The sequence below is a fragment of the Balaenoptera ricei genome, chromosome 3 (genome assembly GCF_028023285.1).
Source record: "Balaenoptera ricei isolate mBalRic1 chromosome 3, mBalRic1.hap2, whole genome shotgun sequence".
Lineage (NCBI taxonomy): Eukaryota > Metazoa > Chordata > Mammalia > Artiodactyla > Balaenopteridae > Balaenoptera > Balaenoptera ricei.
The window spans coordinates 56278940-56301366 of NC_082641.1; the positions used below are offsets into that span (position 1 = coordinate 56278940).

Sequence of the window (22427 nt, forward strand, 5' to 3'; positions counted from 1 at the left end):
TGTCATCCTAAAGCTTGATAATCCTTGTTCCAAAAGCAAATCTCTTCCTCAAGAACAGAAGCCATTTGAAGTGAAACCAGCACCTTTTGTGAGAAGTAGATTCAAAAGACCAAAACCAAACTTAGCAAGAGCAGCTTCAAAAAGAGAGACTATAGAAGCAGAAAAACACGCACCTGGGAAGAAAGTGGAAGCTGATAAAAAAGGGACTGTTGTGATACAGCAGAATGGAGAACAAACGAGAACTCTCCCTTCTCAACGTGTGAGTGTTATTTAAGATGGAGGTTTTCTGTTTTAGTTATTATAATTACTAAAGTAAAACACTTGGAATTAAAAATTGGCAAATATTTCCTTATGTAATTTTTGCTGTGTGTGATATTGGTGCTGTACTTAATGTACCTCATTGTTCCATGTGGTTTGTGTAAGAATCTTGAATCTCTGATGGTGGGCAAATGTGTCATGGGAAGGATTTTAAGAGGCCCAGGCTCTAGTTCAAGTTCTGACCTTTATTCATTATATGTGACCATAGCCAAATGATGCAACTAGTTTCTTCACAGGAAAAATGAGAATGAGAGTCCATCTTTATTTCCCTCTGTTGTGAAGGTGAAATAAAAAGTTAAAAGCTTGATATGAGTTAAAGGAGATTATTTTATTTACTTGATTAACTTGGTCTGTAAGAGATTAAGATGTGTGATACAGCATCAAAAACCTTGAAATGAAACATTAACACTCATAAGTTGAGCGTTCTAAACATATGAAGTACTTTTTTGAATTAAAATTCTTCTTTTACATCTTAGCTCAGTTCTTACTGTGCTTGAACATTTGTACTTTTTCCTCCTAATCTTATGTTTAAAAAGGATAAATCATGGGAATTCCCTGGTGGTCCAGTGGTTAGGACTCTGCACTTTCACTGCCGAGGGCCCGGGTTCAATCCTGGTTGGGGAACTAAAATCCCACAAGCTATGAGGCATGGCCAAAAGAAACAAAAACAAAAACAAAGACAAAAAAACCACCACTTTCATTTATTTATTTATTTTAATTTAATTTAATTTAATTAATTTATTTTTTGGCCATGCCATGTGGCATGTGGGATCTTAGTTTGCTGACCAGGGATTGAACTTGTGCCCCCTGTGGTGGAAGCACAGAGTCTTTTTTTTTTTTTTTAATTTTATTTATTTTTTGGCTGCGTTGGGTCTTCGTTGCTGCGTGTGAGCTTTCTCTAGTTGCGGTGAGCAGGGGCTACTCTTCGTTGCGGTGCATGGGCTTCTCATTGCGGTGGCTTCTCTTGTTGCGGAGCACAGGCTCTAGGTGCACGGGCTTCAGTAGTTGTGGCACGCGGGCTCAGTAGTTGTGGTGCACGGGCTTAGTTGCTCTGCGGCATGTGGGATTTTCCTGGACCAGGGATTGAACCCGTGTCCCCTGCATTGGCAGGCGGATTCTTAACCACTGTGCCCACAGGGAAGGCCCAAGCGCAGAGTCTTAACCACTGGACCACCAGGGAAGTACCCAAAATCACTTTTTATTGATTATTTTAAATGATTATAAAAATTGCAAGGCTTCCCTGGTGGCACAGTGGTTGAGAATCTGCCTGCCAGTGCAGGGGACACGGGTTCGAGCCCTGGTCTGGGAAGATCCCACATGCCGCGGAGCAACTGGGCCCGTGAGCCACAATTACTGAGCCTGCGCGTCTGGAGCCTGTGCTCCGCAACAAGAGAGGCCGCGATAGTGAGAGGCCAGCACACCGCGATGAAAAGTGGCCCCCGCTTGCCACAACTAGAGAAAGCCCTCGCACAGAAACGAAGACCCAACACAGCCATAAATTTAAAAAAAAAAAAAAAATTGCAAATTGGGAAAAATATATCATCTAAAAAGTTAGAGTCCTTTATAATGTTCCATCTTTCTCTCCCAAGTTAGTCCATCTCTCCCTCCCAAGTTAGCAATTTTAAATATGTCTACCTAAACTTTTCTGTATAGATACTTATTTATATAAATAATAAAATGTGCGGGTATTTATTTTCATTGTTTTACAAAAATGGCATCATATCCTGCCTTCTGATTTTTTTTCACTTAACACAGTATTGTGAACATCTTTTTTTTTTTTTTAAATAATTTATTTATGGCTGTGATGGGTGTTCGTTGATGCACACGGGCTTTCTGTAGTCGTGGTGAGCGGGGGCTACTCTTCCTTGCGGTGCACGGGCTTATTGCGGTGGCTTCTCTTGTTGCAGAGCATGGGCTCTAGGCGCATGGGCTTCAGTAGTTGTGGGCTCAGTAGTTGTGGCGCACGAGCTTAGTTGCTCCGCAGCATGTGGGATCTTCCCGGACTAGGGCTCGAACCTGTGTCCCCTGCATTGGCAGGCGGATTCTTAACCACTGCACCACCAGGGAAGTCCATGAACATCTTTTTGGATCAGTATATAGAAATTAAACTTCTTTTAAATGACTCTGTACTGTTTCATTGTAAAGAAATTATAATTTATTTAGTTCCCTACTGATTTGTCTTGTTTCCAATTTTTTGTTTTTCTTTTTCTTTTTCTTTCCTTTTTTGGGGGGGCTATTATATTGCTGTAATAAATATCCTTGTGTATAATTTTCTAGATAGTTATTTGAGTGTTTTTATAAGATATATTTCTAGAAGTAGAATTGCTAGAAATAAAAATTCTTGATAGATATTGCCCTGTTGTCTACAAAGACTGTATCAGTTTATTTTTCTAACAGTTTATTAAAGTTTCTATTTCCCTATACTTTTACCAACCCTCGATGAAATTTTGTTTTTTTAATCTACCTTCTAGGATGTGGCTTCCCTAATGACATCAAGAGAAAAAGACAAATCAGATCACAGTCAAGAGGAGGCTGTGATATTACCATGTGTACAGACTGAAAAGGACCTTTCCCCTTCGAGTTCTTGTGAACCTATAGAGGAGTCTCAGTCTACACAAGCCCAGGAAAAGGAATTAGTTGTCTCTATGGGGTAAGCAGTGATAGTTTTATTAAAAATCTAAAATAGGAGAATTATTTCAAATAGTTCTTCATTTCTTTTTTTAAGAAATGTGTTAATGTATTTTGAAAGTGAGTATCAAGAATACTTGGTTTATTTTTATTCATATGGCCTAAAATACAAAATCAGGTTGAGTTCAACACCTTTTAACACTTGCCTGCTTATATTCAGTTAGCTGCTTAAGATCTTATACAAAGCAATGCATTTAAAAGTATATGTATATAGGGTATGTATTCATTACCTTTTTAAAAATTGTAGTAAGATACATATAACATAAAATTTACTATTTTAACCATTTTTAAGTGTACAGTCCAATGGCATTAAGTACATTCACATCGTTGGACACCATTACCACCGTTCATCTCCAGAACATTCTTCTTCCCAAACTGAAACTCTGTCCCCATTAAACAATAACTTCCCATTCCCCCTACCTCCAGTCCCTGGCAGCCACCATTGTGCTTTCTGTTACCATGAATTTGAATATTGTAGGTACCTCATATAAGTTCAGTACCTTTTGAGAATTGAAATAACTATTTTTTTGTAAAATGAGATATAATCAGAAAGTAATTTAATTTTCCTTTAATGTACAAAACAGTTTTACAGAGTTTATTAGATTCAAATTTTATATTTTTATAGTAGTTTTCATCTTTTTACAATCAAGCTTTCTCTCTTTTCTCCTGTCCCCTTTTCTAGAACTTATCATATAAACACTTGCGAACAAGAAATGAAGGAAAGCGTTATCCAAACTGCTCCACCAGGAAGGGGCCGACTTCAGAGACCCAGTCCAAACTTAAGAAAGGTTGGACAGAGGCAAGTAATAGAAAAAAGTGAAGCCAAAGAAACAGTTAAGGAAGAAAGGACACTACAAAAAGATGAAACTAAAAAATTCCTGACTGTGGTGAGTTATTGCTATGTAATTAAATCAAGCCTTTTAATGCATATTAAAATATCAAATGGTAGCTCAGACTTGGCTTAGAATATAGGCATCTGATACTCTACTTCATACATAACGTGTCTAGTTTTGTTTCAGATTTACCATTGTGGATTTTTTTTTTTAATGAAAATAAATTTTTTTTCCCTAACTAATGAACCTATTCATTGTGAAAATGTTCAATCAATACAAAATAATATAATAATTACCCCTAGTCTCACCACTCTGAGGTAACCACTGAAAACCTTTTGACATATCTTACCGGATATATCTCCATGCATGCATGTGTGCATACTCATGTAAATTTAAATAATAAAATCATTGTAATCATGTTATTTTGTGACTTACTGTTTTTCACTTATTATATTAAGTGGCTTTCCATGGCATGAAATATGGAGATACATCATTTTTAACTGCAGTGTAACATTCTGCTATTTGGAATGACAGTTTAACCAATCTCTTACTGATGGATCTTTTGATATTAGAAACAAATCTAAGTAGTTTAATGCCCATTTCAACAGATATTGTTTTTTTGTCCTTTTCTCTACCAAGGGAAAAATCTACATTTAAAATAAAGTGATTGTAATCCTTATTTGAACCCCCCCCCAAATTAAAAAAAAACACATTGAACTTTTTGGGAGGGAGGTTCACAACAGATGGTTATTGTAGTTTTTAAAGCATTATGTGGACATATTACTGCAGTAATCTTTGAAACTTTCTCTGTACATAGGCAATTTTGTTTTGGGCAGCAAAACATGAACATTGCATACTCAAGTTTGAGACTTCATTTTAAGAAACTAAATACGTTTCTTTTTTATTATTATTAATTAATTAATTTATTTATCGCTGCATTGGGTCTTCGTTGTTGCACACGGACTTTCTTTAGTTGCGCGAACAGGGGCTACTCTTTGTTGTTTTGCGCTGGCTTCTCATTGCGGTGGCTTCTCTTGTTGTGGAGCATGGGCTCTAGGTGCATGGGCTTCAGTAGTTGTGGCACACGGGCTCAGTAGTTGTGGCTTGCGGGCTCAGTAGTTGTGGCTTGCAGGCTGTAGAGCGCAGGCTCAGTAGTTGTGGCACATGGGCTTAGTTGCTCCGCGGCATGTGGGATCTTCCTGGACCAGGGATCGAACCCATGTCTCCTTCATTGGCAGGCAGATTCTTAACTACTGTGCCACCAGGGAAGTCCCTAAATACCTTTCTTAATGATTAAAATATTTTAGGAGGTGTGTTCTGTTGTTAAAAAAAAAAAACAAAACTAATATAGTTTTGCATTTCAGCCAAATTCTCAAATTGCAACGGAAATTGAAGTTGTATCCTCCAAAGATTCAGAAGGCAGAATGTATGAAAACCAGAGTCACGTTCTTTTAGAAAACCTTCATGTTAACAAAGTAAATGTTTCAGATGAAAAGACGAGGTAAGTTTGCTTTTAATCAGAAAAGCATAAAACTTTTCAAAGATAAAGGTTGGATATTTGAATAATCGATTTTATGTAATTTCACATTTAGTAAGTTTTATGAAAGAAAAAAGTAATTATGAAGCTAGAATAGTTTAAATCTGCTGAACAGCAGAGGGGGCCAGTGTGAAACAGGGGAAGAGGGGAAGAGTAGTAGATATATGAAAGGTAAAGGCTGAGTGGGGAGAAGCGCAGATTATGTAGGACCATTGTAAGGATTTTGAGTTTTACTCTAAATGAGCCTTTAAAGACCATTGACCTTTGAGGTCAGCCTTTCCTAATGCCTTCATTTATAATTGACTGTATGGATCTAGAGGATTTAAATGGCTTGCTCAAAGTAACATTGGCAGTTTAGTTTTTAAACTTAAGTTTTCAGAATTTATGACTTTAAGACTAGCAAATTCCTATAGTTTATAGGCAGAGCTTCCTGAAAGAAACTTCACATGTTTCAAGAGATTTTATGCTCAGCCTTTGCATTTTTAATGAGCAAGATCTAACTTTCAAATTTCCTGTATAGAAACCCATTACCCACCCACCCCTCTTTTTAAAATCTTTTCTGTTTATGAAGTTTGTTCAAGCTTTTAGCTTTATCATGACTGATACTTACTTCAGAGTATATATTCTGTATAGTTTTAAGTTAGCTTATTCTTATGTCCAGCAGTTTCTTACCCCCTTTTAACCCCAGTAGCACATTGAGCTTATATATATATATATATATATATATATATATATATATATATACACTTTATTCTTAAGTAGCTTTGTAGAATCACACTTGATTGTAAGTAGCTTATACTTAAGTTAAACATAACACGTTTTCCCAAATACATTAGCCTACGCTGGAATGTATTAACCAGCATCATTACTTTGTTAGAACTTCCTGTGAACTTCCTTGGTATTTCACTGCTGGAAGAACTTAGCAGGATTGGAACATTTAGAAATGTAACTAACTACTTTCTCTTGTAGGTAATTTATTACAAATATTACTTAAGATTAGTCTTTAATACAGATCTTTCAGAGAACTTATGATCGATACTTACAGACCCAGTTTTTCTTTATAAGTATCCAGATTTATATTAGTTTTAAACTAGCTAATTCAGATCCTTGCCAGTTATTAAATATTTTCCAGGAAACCTTAAGGAAGCTGTTTGTGTTGCCTTGGGAGCTATGGCTACTGTATTGAATGTTAAAACCTTGTCTTTCTCTGATTTGGCAGATACAAATGGGTTATATTGAGATCCTTATGACACTGGCTGTCAATAAACCCTTTTCTATGAAGTGACAGGCATGTGGTAGGAGAACAGACTCTAGCTTTCAAGCCTGCTCTTGAACCAGAAGGACCAGGGTTGTTGTGACCATTGTATATTTGTTCATGCTTCAGAGCCCAGTTGAAGCATTTGTTTAAAGTGTCATTATGAAGTCCATCTTCAACTACTGGCATTTTTGTTTTGTATCTAGTTATTTCTCTGAAAATTACTTAAAGTAGCATACAATGACACACCAGAATCAATGAATGAAAGTAAAAAAAAGATTAAATATTATTGTGAAAGTATTTCCCAGGCTATATAGAAAATGGAAGTTATAAAAGCTTCTATGTTCTTTCTTTCATATCAGCATGTGTGGTTTCATTTTATATGTTTAGTTTTATAGACTATTTATATATAGTCCTTCGGACATAGAATTGGTTTGTGCCCCAAAATTGCTTAACAGCAGATACTTCAACAAGAATTCTGATTTTCGTTCTTCAGCATGATTTGTTTTTCATTCTAGACATGAACATAAAACGTATGTTCCTAGTCCACCACAAATGTTAAGAAGGCAATTCCAAAAGGCTAAGCCAAATTTGGGAAGAGCACAAGGTAAGAAAGAGGAATCAGACATAGAAAAAGACAGAGCAGATCAGAGTAAGGCAAGGAAGCCAGAAGATAATTTGCTGCAGCATGGAGATTCTGACACCCAGCTTCTTCAAAAAGTAAGTTTGAAAAAAAGAACTTATTAGTGGGCTCTATTTTATCAATATCATGAAGGAGAACATTAAAAAAATAGTTTTGCCTTTTGTACTATAACGATTTTCATGAAAATTTGTTGACTTTCCAATATTATGAAAGTTTAGAGACCAGTCACTTGTGTATATGTGTGTAAGCTTAGCGCTTTAGGCCAAACTACCAAACCAAATTACCATACAGATTGTTTCCATGGTAATATTAGTTGTTTCTTCTTAAATTTAAGGGAAAAGCTGAGTTTCTGACATCTCTGGAGATTTCAGCAAGAAAAGGTTCTGTAGGTTCCAAGGAGATTGGTTTGGCAAAAAAAGATGCTCAATCAGAAGTTGGACCATCAGGAAGTGTTGGAGAGAAAACCGTAGGCGATAATTCTGTGTGTTCAGTTGTCGAAGAGCAGTATGTCAGTAAACCAGCAAGGTAAAGTTTTATTTAACAAGTACTTTCAGAATAGTAAATACAAGTAACTTATTCTTAATGGATGTCCTACTCTAACTTATTGATAGAGTAAAAAGATGGTTTGTTAACAGAAGTATTGGTTGTTTTTTATTGGCAGGTCTGTTTCTTTCCCACTTTTGATTTTTATTTACTAAAATTTCCTTTTTTTATTATCTTCTCAGAAAGATTTTTCTTTCCTACATTTAAAATTTCTGGGTGTTGAGTTTGAGTATATTAGACATGAGCAGAAGCCTGACGAAAGAGTAGTACATATTACCTAAATAACTAGGGTGCTGATTCGAATTGGAGTCACAAACACAAGTGAAGGGTACCTTTCTTCCACAGTTTTCAAGGAAAGTGGAAGGGACCCTAAGTTCTAAAAAATGTTGTTCTGTTGGATTTCCTCATTCTGCTTTTTTCTTTTGACCTAATCTGTTTACCCAATAGGATAAACCGTATCATTTTTTGGTCTCATATTCTGTATTTATTGGTCCAGTGTTCTTGATCCCATTTTCTTCTAATAATTTCCAGTGTTGTATTTCATCACCACTTAAATAGCAAGGGGGAAAAATGGCTCAGATTTAAAAACTTACTGTGAAAAATTTGTAGGTAGATAACTAATATTTAACTTTGAGTGAGAAACTAAATCCTAACAGTAAATTCCATTCATTCTCGTCATAACATTAGTGTTTGATAGAATGGGTGGTGGGCATTTTATATTAATGGCTTGAATTGAGATTTCACTTTATAAGTTGGGTTTTCATTAAAATTATCCTTGTGCATGTAATGACTATGTTGCTATTTTGATTAAACCTCCAGCTCTCCACAGCTGTTAAAAGAATCACATTATTCTAAAATTGCTGTGGATCGAAGAACAGCTCTCTCTTCTGCCTCTGAATGTAAGATAGATCGTAGTGAAAGGAGAATGCGTCGAAAGATTAAACCAAACGTCCCCAAAGGGCGTGGATCAAAACGAATTCGGAGTAAGACCTCTAAGAAGGAACCTAGAGCTTCTAAGCCTGTGCTGGTGACTCTTCGAGCTTCCCAGGAAGAAGACGAAGATGATGCGGAAGACTTTGAGTCTGACTATGAAGAAGAAAGCTATCATCTTGCTCCTGAAGAAGTAAACAAAGCTCCAGTGTTTGTACCTGTTGGTCTCAGATCTCCTGAACCGGTTTCTGCTCAGATTGAGGAAACCATGGAAGAGGTAGTTTGAATTTTGAATCCTTGGAACTTTATCTTACTTGTTTTTTGCTTTTAGTGGATCATTATCTCTTCTCTTAGTGATTATTAGGATTTGAAGATTATTAGAGTAATTTGTTTGGGGCGTGCTGCATAGCCTAGGAAATCAGTAGAAATAGGCTTGTGTGATCTCCTGTGTTTACTCAGCCCCTGCAACCCAGGCCCAGCACAAGGTAATCAGTATAACAATACTGAGAGAAATCTAATTTCACTTGTATCTGGGGGCTACTTAATCTCCTTTCTGGTTAATTAAAAAAAAAACAAAAAACTTGGCAGATGTTTTCTATTAACTCTTTGTGGTAAGCTCAAGTTAAGCTCTGCTTGGTAGAGAAGGTAGAAGGGACATATTTCTTTCTCTTTGTCTCTCTCTTTTTTTTTAATGAATTTATTTATTTTGTTTACTTTATTTTTGGCTGTGTTGGGTCTTCATTGCAGTGCGTGGGTTTCTCATTGCAGTGGCTTCTCTTGTTGTGGAGCACGGGCTCTAGGCGCGCACTCTCAGTAGTTGTTGCGCACAGGCCCAGTTGCTCCTCGGCATGTGGAATCTTCCTGGATCAGGTCTTGAACCTGTGTCCCCTGCACTGGCAGGTGGATTCTTAACCACTGTGCCACCAGGGAAGCCCTCTCTCTTTTTTTAATTGTGGTAAATTACAGGTAACATAAAATTTACCGTCTTAGCCATTTTAAAGCCTACAGTTCAGTGGCATTAAGTGCATCCATCCACAGAACTTTTTTTCATCTTGAAAAACTACAACTCTGTACCTATTAAACAATAATTCTGATTATTCCCTCCTCTCTAGCCTGTGGCAACCACTTACTCTAGGTCCCTCATGTAAGTGGAATCATACAGTGTTTGTCCTTTTTGTGACTGGCTTATTTCACTTAGCATAATGCTTTCAAGTTTCATCTATACTGTAGCATATGTCAAGATGTCCTTTTTTTTTTTTTTTTTGGCTGCATTGGGTCTTTGTTACTGCACACGGGCTTCCTCTAGTTGTGATGAGCAGAGGCTACTCTTGTTGCAGTGCACGGGCTTCTCATTGTGGTGGCTTCTCTTGTTGTGGAGCGTGGGCTCTAGGCGCACAGGCTTCAATAGTTGCAGCACATGTGCTCAGTTGTGGTGCGTGGGCTCTAGGCGCGCGGGCTTCAGTAGTTGTAGTGCATGGGCTCAGTAGTTGTGGCGCGCGGGCTCTAGAGCGCAGGCTCAGTAGTTGTGGTGCACGGGCTTAGTTGCTCTGTGGCATGTGGAATCTTCCCAGACCAGGGATTAAACCCGTGTCCCCTGCATTGGCAGGCAGATTCTTAACCACTGTGCCACCAGGGAAGTCCAGGATGTCCTTTTTAAGGGCTAAATAATATTCCATTCAGTATATACAGTACCACATTTTGTTTATTCTTCTGTCAGTGGACAGTTGGGTTGCTTCCACCTTTTGGCTATTATGAAGAACACTGCTATGTACATGGGTGTAAAAATATCTCTTCTAATCCCTGCTGTCAATTCTGCAAGTGGAAATGCTGGATAATATGGTAAATTGTAAATCGATGTTTAATTTTATGAGCAACCCCCATACTGTTTTCCATAGCAGCTGCCTCATTCTACCATCCTATCAATAGTGTACAAGGGTTCCAATGTCTCCACATCCTTACCAACACTTGTTTTTTCTGATTTTTGTTTTTTTGGTTTTTTTTGATAGTAGCCATCCTAATGGATGTGAGGTAGAGGAACATATTACTTCAACTTACTTTATTATGAAAGCTCCTTACTCTTTTGCCTCTTGGTCTAACTTCGTAACTTCAGAGTTTTCTGTTCTGCCTCCATTTTTAGTAACTTATTTTGCTTATAGAGCATCATATCTGAATCAGTTTTGTATTCATGGTAGATTCAAAAGCCATTTGAATTACAAATGAAATTCCAAACTCACCTTTTTTAATTCATTGTTAATAATACCATGCTAAATGTTATAAAGTTAGTTGGAATGGTTGAAGCTAAATAAAAATGATGTAAAGTGGTTTCTTGTAATTAAAGTTCAAAGTAAAGATAATGAATTTAAATTTTGGTTGAAGCCAAGAAAAGGTAAAAGGAAAGTTAATTTTGTGCAAGGATGGCTGGTTACCACTGCATGAAAATTCATTTAGCTATATGTTTTGTATTTTACAATTTCTTTGGGTGAAAGGCAAATTGCTCGTGAAAACTAATATTAGAAATTAACTTCTGAAAATCAGGTTCTAGGATATATCCCTGAATTAATACAGAATGCCTTTTTTTTTTTTAATTTATTTTATTTATTTATTTAGGCTGCGTTGGGTCTTCGTTGCTGCACGTGGGTTTCTCTAGTTGTGGCGAGCGGGAGCTACTCTTCGTTGCAGTGCGCGGGCTTCTCATTGCAGTGGCTTCTCTTGTTGTGGAGCATGGGCTCTAGGCACAGGGGCTTCAGTAGCTGTGGCACGCGGGCTCAGTAGTTGTGGCACACGGACCCTAGAGCACAGGCTCAGTAGTTGTGGCGCACGGGCTTAGTGGCTCCACGGCAATGTGGGATCTTCCCAGACCAGGGCTTGAACCAGTATCCCCTGCATTGGCAAGCGGATTCTTAACCACTGCGCCACCAGGGAAGCCCCACAGAATGCCTTCTTAAATAGCATTGATTATAATAATAGAGCAAGGAAAGCTTAAATTGTATTCTTAATGGCCAGTTTACGAAGGCAGGGAAATTTGTTTATATGTTAGAAAAAGTCCCCTTTAAGAAGTGTTGAAATGCAATGGCATATTATTAAGTCATAAAGGGATCTAAAATATTGATATATACTTCAGCATGAACCTTGAAACCTTGAAAACATTATGCTAAGTGAAAGAAACCAGTTATCAAAAAATCACATATTATATGATTCCATTCATGTGAAATGTCCAAAATAAGAAAATCTATAGAGACAGAAAGTAGATCAATGGTTGCTTAGGGATTTGGAGATGAGGAGTTAAAGGAGTCGGTATAGGGTTTCTTTTTTGAAGTGATGAAAATGTTCTAAAAGTAACTATGTTGATGGTTGCACATATCTGTGCTTCCATCACCAAAAAACATTGAATTATACAATATAAATGGGTGAATTGTATGGAATGTAAATTATATCTAGATAAAGCTGTTAAAAAAATAAAGCTTTGAAACTGTGTAGTGCTTATAGAACCAACTTTCAGTTACCTAGAATATTCCCATTATCCCCCCAATCCCAGCTTTTCAGAAAATATTTTGTCTTTTCAAATCACTTGAACTTTTAAAATTCATCCCAGGCCTATAGGATATTAGCAAAGATTTTTCTCTAATTGCATCTGAGCAGACAGACACAGAACACATAGGTGTTACCATAATAAATGTCTCAAAGGTAGATTTTCAAACTTGACTGCTCAGTTTCTACTGAATCACAGTCTTTTATACTCATCTCTCTGTTAATAAGGGAATAGGAACCAGACTCCCTTCTTTATAGTCTAGGAGATAAATCTTAGTCTTTTTAACCCCCAGACTGTAAGGATCTTTGAAATAAGCCTGCTAAATGAAGAGTAAATGTGAGTGGACTCGTTATTTTACATGGCCATTCATCGCTATCAAGAATCATACAGGTTTTGGGGTTGTGGGAGAGGGTAATTGCCTTGGTGGGTCATGTGTGGGATAAATCTTTCTAAGTACTTTCAACTCATCTGTATGATAGCACTTGGAACAGTGTATAGTTGATTACATGTCTGTTTTTCTTAGATTGTGAGTTCCTTGTGGGCAGGGACCGACTTGTCTTATTGAGCTTTGTATTCTTGTACCTGTAGCCCTCTAGTTTTTAGGAAGCATTTCATAAATGTTGACAGACTGATGAGAGAAACTGTGGGAAAGTAGGGACAAATTGGGGATAATGGAAAATGAAATGCTAGGTACTAAGTAGTTTAGCTCTGGAAGTTTTGCTTACTGTTTGTAAGAATCACAGACCCCTCAAAAACATTAAGTGTTTCACTTTTGCCAAGTTGATGTCAATCAGTTTAAGAATTACTATATTTCAGTTTTTTAAATCATGTATAAATGTGAATTATTTCTTCAGTTTAATATTTTATTTTATGATTCATTTTGTTTTTCTGTGATAGTATGCAAAAATGAATTAATGAAACTTTTCATTTTGACAGCTTGAAATACCCATGAATATCCCAGATGTAGGATGCATAGCTGTTGTTGAACATCAGCTCTCATCAAACATAGATTTGACTACTCAGGAAATGAAACAAGAAGAAAATTTGAATGCATTATCAATTGTAAGCATCTATTTTAATATGTTTTGTCTTTAATTCTTTGTTTACTTTCAAAAGACTAAGTTTATTTTGAAAGCTTTAGGTTTACAGATGGTTCTTAACTAGTATGATAGAAATTATTCTATTATTTCTAGGAGCTGTTAAGTATGAATGGTAGAAACTAGTGAATAATTCATAGATTTTATATTTAACTTGAAAAGCATAGATTCCTGTGTGTGGGAATAGCTCAATATCTTCATAGACTTATGTTAAAATTCTGATGCATTAAATATATACTGAATGTAAATTATTTAAAACATATTTAGTTGCCTTTTGCTTGGCACTCTTCCTTATTTAGTTGGTATTTATCTTGTTTTTGTAAATGAAGACTTACAACTTTTTCAAAAACAGTTTTATTAAGATACAATTCATACACTATACAATTCATCCATTTAAAGTATATAATTCAGTGGCTTTTAGTGTATTTACAGCTATATGCACAGTCAAATTTAGAACATTTTCATCACCTCAGAAAGAAGTCTTATGCCCAGTGGCAGTTGTTCCCCCATTTCCTTCCAGCCTTCCCCAGGCCTAGGCAACCAGTGATCTACTTTTTGTCTCTATAGATTTCTCTATTCTGGAGATATACACACAGTATGGTCCTTTGTGCCTGGTTTCTTTCACTTAGCCTAGTGTTTTCAAGGTTCATTCATGTTGTAGCATGTATCAGTACTTCATTCCTCTTTGTGGTCAAATCATATTCCATATGAATATACTACATTTCCTTTATTCATTCATCTGTTCATGGACATATAGGTTGTTTCCATCTTTTGGCCATTATAAATAATGCTGCTATAAACATTTGTGTACAAGTTTCTGTATGGACGTATGTTTTCATTTCTTTTGGGTACATTCCTAGGAGTATAATTGCTGTGTCGTATGGTAACTTTGTTTAATCGTTTCAGGAACTAGCAAACTGCTTTCCAAAGCTGCTGGACCATTTTATATTCCCACCAGCAGTGTATGAGGGTTCCAATTTCTTCACATCCTGACAATATTTGTTATTTGATTTTTTGGATCTAACCATCCTAGTAGGTGTGAAATGGTACCTCATTATGGTTTTGATTTGCATTCCCTAATGATTAATGATGTTGAGCATCTTTTCATGTGCTATTATTGGCCATTTTTGTATCTTCTTTGGAGAAATGTCTATTTGGAGTCTTTGCCCATTTAAACATTTTTTTGGTCTATTTGTCTTTTTTTTATTGAGTTGTAAGAATTTTTTTATATTCTGGGTACAAGTTCCTAATCGTATATATGATTTTCAGATATTTTTTCTCATTCTGTGGGTTGTCTTTTCATTTTCTTGATGGTTTCCTTTAGAGCAGGGGTCCCCAACCCCTGGGCCGTGGACCGGTACAGGTCTGAGGCCTGTTTGGAACTGGGCCACACAGCAGGAGGTGAGCAGAGGGTGAGCGAGTGAAGCTTCACCTGCCGCTCCCCATTGCTCCCTATCACTTTCATTACCACCTGAACCATCTGCCCTCCTCCCCCATCCGTGGAAAAATTGTCTTCCACGAAACTGGTCCCTGGTGCCAAAAAAGGTTGCAGACCACTGCTTTAGAGTATTTGGACTTCATTTATCTATTTTTTTCTTTTGTTGCTCATGCTTTTGTTGTCATATCTAAGAATCCTTTCCCAAAGCCAAGATCCTGAAGATTTACTCCTGTTTTACATTTAAGTCTTTAATCCATTTTGAGTTAATTTTTTTTTTTTTTTTTTGGCCATGCCACACGGCTTGTGGGATCTTAGTTCTCTGACCAGGGATTGAACCCGGGCCCCCAGCAGTGGAAGCACCAAGTACTAACTGTTGGACTGCCAGGGAATTCTCCCCATTTGGAGTTAATTTTTTATATGGTGTGAGATTAGAGTCCCACTTCATTCTTTTGCGTATGACTATCTAGTTGTTGCACCATTTCTTTGAAAAAACTGTTCTTTCCCTATTGAATGGTCTTTTATTTTTGTCAAAAATTCGTTGGCTGCAGATATGTGGATGCTCAATTCTATCCCATTGATTTATTTGTCTGTCTTTCTGCTGGTGAGACTCTATTGATTTGTTGCTTTGTAATAAGTTTTGGAATTAAAAAGTGTAAGTCATCCTATTTTATTCTCTTTTTAGGATTGTTTTGGCTGTCATAGGTCCCTTGCAATTCCATATGAATTTTGAAATCAACTTGTCAGTTTCTACAAAGACGTCAGCTGAGATTCTGGTTGGGATTGCACTGAATCTGTAGATCAACTGGGGGAGCAGGTGTTGCCCTCTTAACAATGTTTGAGTCTTTCAGTCAATGAACATGGGATATTTTCCCATTTACTTAGCTCTTCTTTGGTTTCTTTCAACAATGTTTTGTAGTTTTCAGAGTATGAGCTTTGCATTTCCTTAACTTCATTTTCAAGTATATTGTTATTTTTGATGCTATTGTGAATGGAATTGTTTCCTTAATTTCATTTTTGGTTTGTTTATTGCAAGTTTATAGGAATACTTTTGATTTTGTATATTGGTCTTGTATCCTGCAACTTTGCTGGACTCATTTATTAGTTCTAATAGTTTTTTAGTGGATTCCTTAGGATTTTCTACATATAAGATCATGGCATATGTGAATAGAGATAGTTTTACTTCTGTCTTTCTGTATTACTTTTGTAGCGCTGCTGTAACAAAGTACCACGAACTGGGTGGCTTAAAACCACAGAAATTTATTCTGTCATAGTTCTAGAGGCTAGAATTCCAAAATCAAGATGCCCCTGGAGATGGGTCCTTCTGGTGGCTCTGAGGTAGAAATCATCTTGGGCCTTTCTCTTACCTAATGGCAGTTGCTGGCATTCCTTGTCATTCCTTGGCTTGTGGCAACACAAGTCCAACCTTTGCCTCCATTGCCACATGGTGTTGTCCCTGTATGCGTGTCTGTGTTTCTTTTCTTATAAGGACACCAGTCTTATTGGATTAAGGCTAACCCTAATCCACTATAACCTCATCTTCACTTGATTACATCTAGGAAGACCCTATTTCCAAATAAGGTCACCTTCACAGTACTGGGGGTTAAGACTTCAACATATCTTTCTGAAAGACATAATTCAGTTTATAACACATTCCAGTCTGGATGTCTTTTATTTCTTTTCTTGCCTAATTACCCTGTCTAGAACTCCAGTACAATGTTGAATAAAAGTTGGGGAAAGCATCCAGTCTTTCACCATTAAGTTTGATGTTAGATGTGATTTTTTTCATAGATACCCTTTTTCAAATTGAAAAAGTTCCATTCTATTCCTAGTTTGTGTGAGTGTTTTATCATGAAAGAGAGTTGGAATTTGTCATATGCTTTTTCTGCATCTCTTGAGATGATCACGTAATTGTCTTTTATTGTATTGATATGATGTATTACATTGATTGAATTTTGGATGTTAAACCAAAAGTTGTATCCCTGGGATAAGTTCTACTTAGTCATGGCATATAATTTTTTTTTTGATATTTATTTATTTTCTTTATTTTTTTGGCTGCGTCAGGTCTTCGTTGTGGCACATGGGCTCCAGGGCGCGTGGGCTCCGTAGTTTGTGGCTCTCTTGTTCAGGCACGTGAACCCAGTAGTTGTGGCACGCGGGCTTAGTTGCCCCGCGAAATGTGGGATCTTAGTTCCCCGACCAGGGATCGAAACCCTGTCCCCTGCATTGGAAGGTGGATTCTTTACCACTGGACCACCAGGGAAGTCCCCATGGCATATAATTTTTATATGTTGTTGGATTCAGTTTGCTAGTATTTTAGTGAGGATTTTTTTGTCCATATTCATAATAGATACTGGCCTATTATCTCTGATGAATCTGACACCAGGTTCTTGTGGTATTAGGAGCTGAAAGCCCTCCAAGTGGGGCCTGCAGGGAGAAGGGACCCTGTTTTCCTGGCCGCAGCAGTCTGAGGTGGAGTCTGCCTCACTGAGCTGGAAGGAGGGAGAGAGCAGTCTTAGCTCAAATACCACAGACTTTCACCTTTGTTACTGAATTTTCAACAATTTTATCGAATATATTTGCATCTTACGCCCTTAGGACCATTTCCAGAGGCTTTAAATGGTGGTTCTTTAATAAATTTTACCAGTTTCATTGGGGAGAGGGTCAGCAGAGCTCCTCATGCTGTCATGCTGGACATAGATCCTATAACTTCTTAATTTATTAATATTCATTTAATTTTTAAGCTACCTAGTAGTGTAAAAAATTTGTGATATTGTTCAGACCTTGGTTTCCATTGAGTCAAAACTAGCAGCAGATGTGACTAAAGTTGGGTTATGAAATTGAAGAAGTAAGAAGGGCAGATGCTTGTTGCATATGATCAGAATTAAAATTTGCATATAATACAAGCAAAAGGTAAAAGAAGGAGCAAGAGATGAAAATATTTGGCTTTTAAATGATTTCTGTTCTTGTTTATGAAATTTTATGAATAATTATAAATTTCCACTCCATTGTAACCAAAAGCATAGAAAGACCTGTAAAATGTAGTGCTTTGAGATATAGAACATGTGTTTGGGAAAATACCTAAGCTATTATTTTCTTTTCCTCTTTTAGGAAATGACCACAGGTGAACATTCCCAAGCAGAAACAGGTAACTGTTAATAAGGAAACAGCTAAAAATACTTGGTTAACACCAACAAACAGAGTGATTTAATAGTGGTGGTAATTAGTAAATGAGTCAGTTTGCTGGAGAATTGAATGAAAAGATCCAGCAGTTTGAATATGTTATCTCTAGGAGAAACTTGGATTCTTGGAATGCTACTTTAGAGAGTGATTAGATGTTTGATAAAGAAGTATTTATTTTCTCTGATTTGCACAGATGTATTTCCGTTGAAGGTATTAAGTTATTTAACGAGGAGGAGGCATTTTCAGTGAGTAAAAGTCAACAGTTGATGCTCTATTTACAGTATATAAGCTGAATGAAATACTACCCTAGTAAGGGGTTAGTGGTATGGAGGGTTTTGAAACTTGTTACTAGAGGATAAACACCTAAATTAAAATTCTTTTCTAAGCAACCAAACATAAATTTCCCGATTCATTCTTCTATTTTAATGTTGATCTGGTTTTTCACAAGGTACCAACGATGGAAGCACTGAAGCTGCCATAACTTTACTTACAATGGGAGGTCTGGTGTTGCAATCAGAGATCAGTACAGAACAGAGTGACGGTAAGAATAAAAGATAAGTCCTACCAAAAAAAGAAACCTTTAAAATCCAACTTTTAAGAAGTATACCCATATTTGAATATTAAGTGAATATCTGCCTTTTACATTTGAAGTTGGCATCACTGTGTTATTTTTCCAGAAAAGGTAATATGTATGCATTGATCCATCCTACTTACTTAGCCCTCTAATGGCCTCCATTTCCATATAGTGCACTGGGTTTATTAAGGATAATTTGTATTTGTAGAATAGTTAATCTAGTGAATCCTCTACCTTTATCATCATAAACGTCATTGGTTAACTGAACTCCTTGATCACTGATCTCTTCATACATGTTTCTTTAGCGAAGGAGCCGCTGCTTTAGATAGTCTTCACAATTACGTGACAGTCAAATACAGTATGAAGGGGCAATAGTAGTCATTGAGATAATTTAGTTTAGACTATTCTGTTAGTTTGGACTGAGCCAAAAAATATGTCAACCCAGACTCTTAGTATTTTATTTTAGGCTATGGTCTTTACTATCAAAGTACCTTCTACTTTACATTAAATGGACAATCATGTTACTTATAATCCTGTTAATCATTTTAACTGCTGATGAGTGACCTGCCATTTGTTTTAAGTGTCAGATTTCTTGGCCCATAACTATATATTTATCAGGAAAGTCTCTGATTTGTGTTCCCTATAGAGCTCCTTTTTCAATGGCAGAGTATTGCATTGTAGCCTGTCACAAATGTCTAGAACGTAAAATACAGGTTTTAAAAAATTATAAATGAAGATAATCCTATCTGGAAATTCATCTGAGGTTATATAGTTACTGAAAGTAACAAAAAGATTTATTTTTAATTGTAATAACAGAAAAGTTTCAGTCTATAAGAATTATTAAACTTAGAACATGTCAAATCTCTGGCATGAAATATGAGGTCATAAATTTCAAGTTGGAGCCAAAAAGAGCAGACTTTAAAAAAACATAGTTTCTCAAATGTGTTTTACCCATTTTATCATTCTGCTAGTCCTCTCCTAATGAATTGAATAAATCTTTAACACATTGCTTACTCAAAAAAAAAAAAAAAAAATTAGGGAATTCCCTGGCGGTCCAGTGGTTAAGACTCCCTGCTTCCACTGAAGTGGGCACAGGTTCAATCCCTGGTTGGGGAACTAAGATCCTGCATGCTGCATGGTGCGGCCAGAAAAAAAAAAAAATTAAAAATAAAAATAACAGAATTCTACTGTTGCTGCATGTTAAAGGATTTATTTGGACATCTATTTGTATTTGGTCAATTTTAATTTTCTGGTTTTTTCTGCAGTAGGAGTATGTGTACTTCCTGATGTTCACTCAAACGATAAAAGCCATATTCCGTTTTGCCCAGATAATACAAATCTCAAAATTGTTCATGAATGTCAGGAACCTTCTTCACCTATCCGTAGTACATCTCCATCAGTAGAAGAAAACAAGATTATATTGGATGAACAAAGTACTAAAGAAGAAATTGGTTTAATGGAAGAAGTAAAGGAAAACTCTATATCATCCAGGTTTATTTTGCTTTATTAAACTATTATTGTTTTTTGAGTTTTACAAAATAAATTAGTGTTCAATTAATAAATATATATAAACCAACCATCAATTTGGCCAATAGCTTTGAGTAACAAATAAATGTAAGGTGGGCAGTGCTAATTTTTCACTCTTTAAAGTAAGGTTTAGCAGATTTTGATTTTAGTTTAATAGTTTGCATATTAAAATGACCACAATGGGTGTTTTAAGCTTTAATGAAACAGTTTTATGTAAATATAGTCCCAGTTTTACAGACATGGTCCAGATTCTTACACAGAATCCTGAGAGAATTCTTACACAGTTGATCAATTTCTCTTTCTTCCCATCTCTTTCTAGGACAACTTCAGAAGTGACCAATAATTTGAGAATAAGAAGTAGATTTGCCAAGCCTAAGCCAAATCTTAAGAAAATTTTAGGGACCAGCAGGTTTGGTGCTCATCAGGAAGTTCCCAGTTTGTTTGTAACTAAAGGAGAAGTGGAAATTCAAAGAGGTAAACTTTATTGTTCCCTTGAAAGTTACAAAATTACTTTGACCCAAGAAATTTCATTAGCATTTCAAATGGAATATTCAGTTGTTACAATTATTTTAACTGTTAAAAAGTTAAAACATACAGAAAGTAGAATGAGCTATAAAATAAATACCCATAAACCCAACAACTAGTTTCAGTAATTATTACCCTTTCACTATATTTACTTGATCAAACTTTCTCTTCATATATATTTTTTTCTGTGTGTTTATACATGAATACTCAAGCAAACATTTCTTAGGCATACATGCATGTGGCAAAAAATAAGACAGTACCCAAAAGTCAAAAATTTTAAAACCTCCCTCTTTCTTGGTTCCCAGCCCCTAATCCCATTTCCAGTATCAGTTTTTATTGTAGACTTCTAAAAATGTTTTTTACACATAAGCATCTAAATAAGGGTGTGTGTATATACAGACAAGCACCCATATATATACATACACACATACATATATATGTATACACATGTATATTCCTTTCAGCAAGAACAAAAATATATGTATACTATATCATATATACTATTCAGCACTTCTTAAAAATAACAATTTTATTGAGATAATTCACATACCATAGAATTCACCCATTTAAAGTGTACAAGTCGGGATTTTCCTGGTGGTCCGGTGGTTAGGACTCCACGCTTCCACTGCAGGGGCATGGGTTCGATCCCTGGTCAGGGAACTAAGATCCCATAAACTGTGCTGAGTGGCCAAAAAAAAAGAAAAAAGTGTACAATTCAATAGTTAGTATATTCAACTTTTGCATATTATAAATAATACTGCTAAGAACAGTCATTTATAAGTTTTTGTGTGGACATATATTTTTATTTCTCTTGGGTTTATACCTACAAGTAGAATTGTTGGGTCATGTGGTAATTCTGTGTTTAACCTTTTGAGGAACTGCCAAACTGTTACAAAAGTGGCTGCACCATTTTATATTTTTACCAATATTCGGTGAGGGTTTCAGTTTCTCTGCATCCTCCCATACACTTGTTATTATTTGTCTCTTTGAGTATAGCTATCCTATGGGTGTGAAGTGCTATCTCATTGTGTGCGTGTGTGTGTGTTTTAATTGGGGTATAATTGCTTTACAATGTTGTGTTTTTGCTGTACAACGAAGTGAATCAGCTATATGTATACATATATCCCCTTGCTCTTGGACCTCCCTCCCACCCCCCGCCCCCATCCCACCCATCTAGGTCACAGAGCAACGAGCTGAGCTCCCTGCACTATACAGCAGGTTCCCACTAGCTATCTGTTTTACACATGGTAGTGTATATATGTCAGTCCCAATCTTCCAATTCATCCTACCCCCCGTTCCCCCCCGCTCATGTCCACACGTCCGTCCGTTCTCTATGTCTGCGTCGCTATTCCTGCCCTGCAAATAGGTTCATCTGTAACATTTTTCTAGATTCCACGTATATGCATTAAAATATACAATATTTTTCTCTTTCTGACTTACTTCACTCTGTATGACAGATTCTAGGTCCACCCACGTCTCTACAAATGACCCAATTTCGTTCCTTTTTATGGCTGAGTAATATTCCATTATATATATGTACCACATCTTCTTTATCCATGCATCTGTTCATGGACATTTATGTTGCTTCCATGTCCTGGCTATTGTAAATAGTGCTGCAATGAACATTGGGGTGCATGTGTCTTTTTGAATTATAGTTTTCTCAGGGTATATGTCTAGTAGTGGGATTGTTGGGTCGTATGGTAGTTCTATTTTTAGTTTTTTAGGGAACCTCCATACTGTTCTTCATAGTGGCTGTATCAATTTACATTCCCACCAACAGAGCAAGAGAGTTCCCTTTTCTCCACACCTT

At 36.4% G+C, this 22427-nt stretch overlaps 1 protein-coding gene across 3 annotated transcripts in view; it reads left to right on the forward strand.

Annotated features, from left to right (window-relative positions):
* BDP1 (B double prime 1, subunit of RNA polymerase III transcription initiation factor IIIB) overlaps positions 1–22427 on the forward strand; it is an 85297-nt gene that overhangs the window by 42027 nt on the left and 20843 nt on the right. For 2 of the 3 annotated variants that reach the window (XM_059916549.1, XM_059916547.1), the window contains exons 19-30: positions 37–259; positions 2790–2968; positions 3689–3893; positions 5204–5340; positions 7150–7351; positions 7609–7799; positions 8637–9024; positions 13213–13338; positions 17920–17956; positions 18440–18532; positions 19831–20056; positions 20412–20566. In XM_059916549.1, coding sequence (XP_059772532.1) covers positions 37–259; positions 2790–2968; positions 3689–3893; positions 5204–5340; positions 7150–7351; positions 7609–7799; positions 8637–9024; positions 13213–13338; positions 17920–17956; positions 18440–18532; positions 19831–20056; positions 20412–20566 — 2162 coding nt within the window. The remainder of the gene's footprint in view (positions 1–36; positions 260–2789; positions 2969–3688; positions 3894–5203; positions 5341–7149; positions 7352–7608; positions 7800–8636; positions 9025–13212; positions 13339–17919; positions 17957–18439; positions 18533–19830; positions 20057–20411; positions 20567–22427) is intronic. The other variant, XM_059916548.1, reaches the window with a different exon arrangement.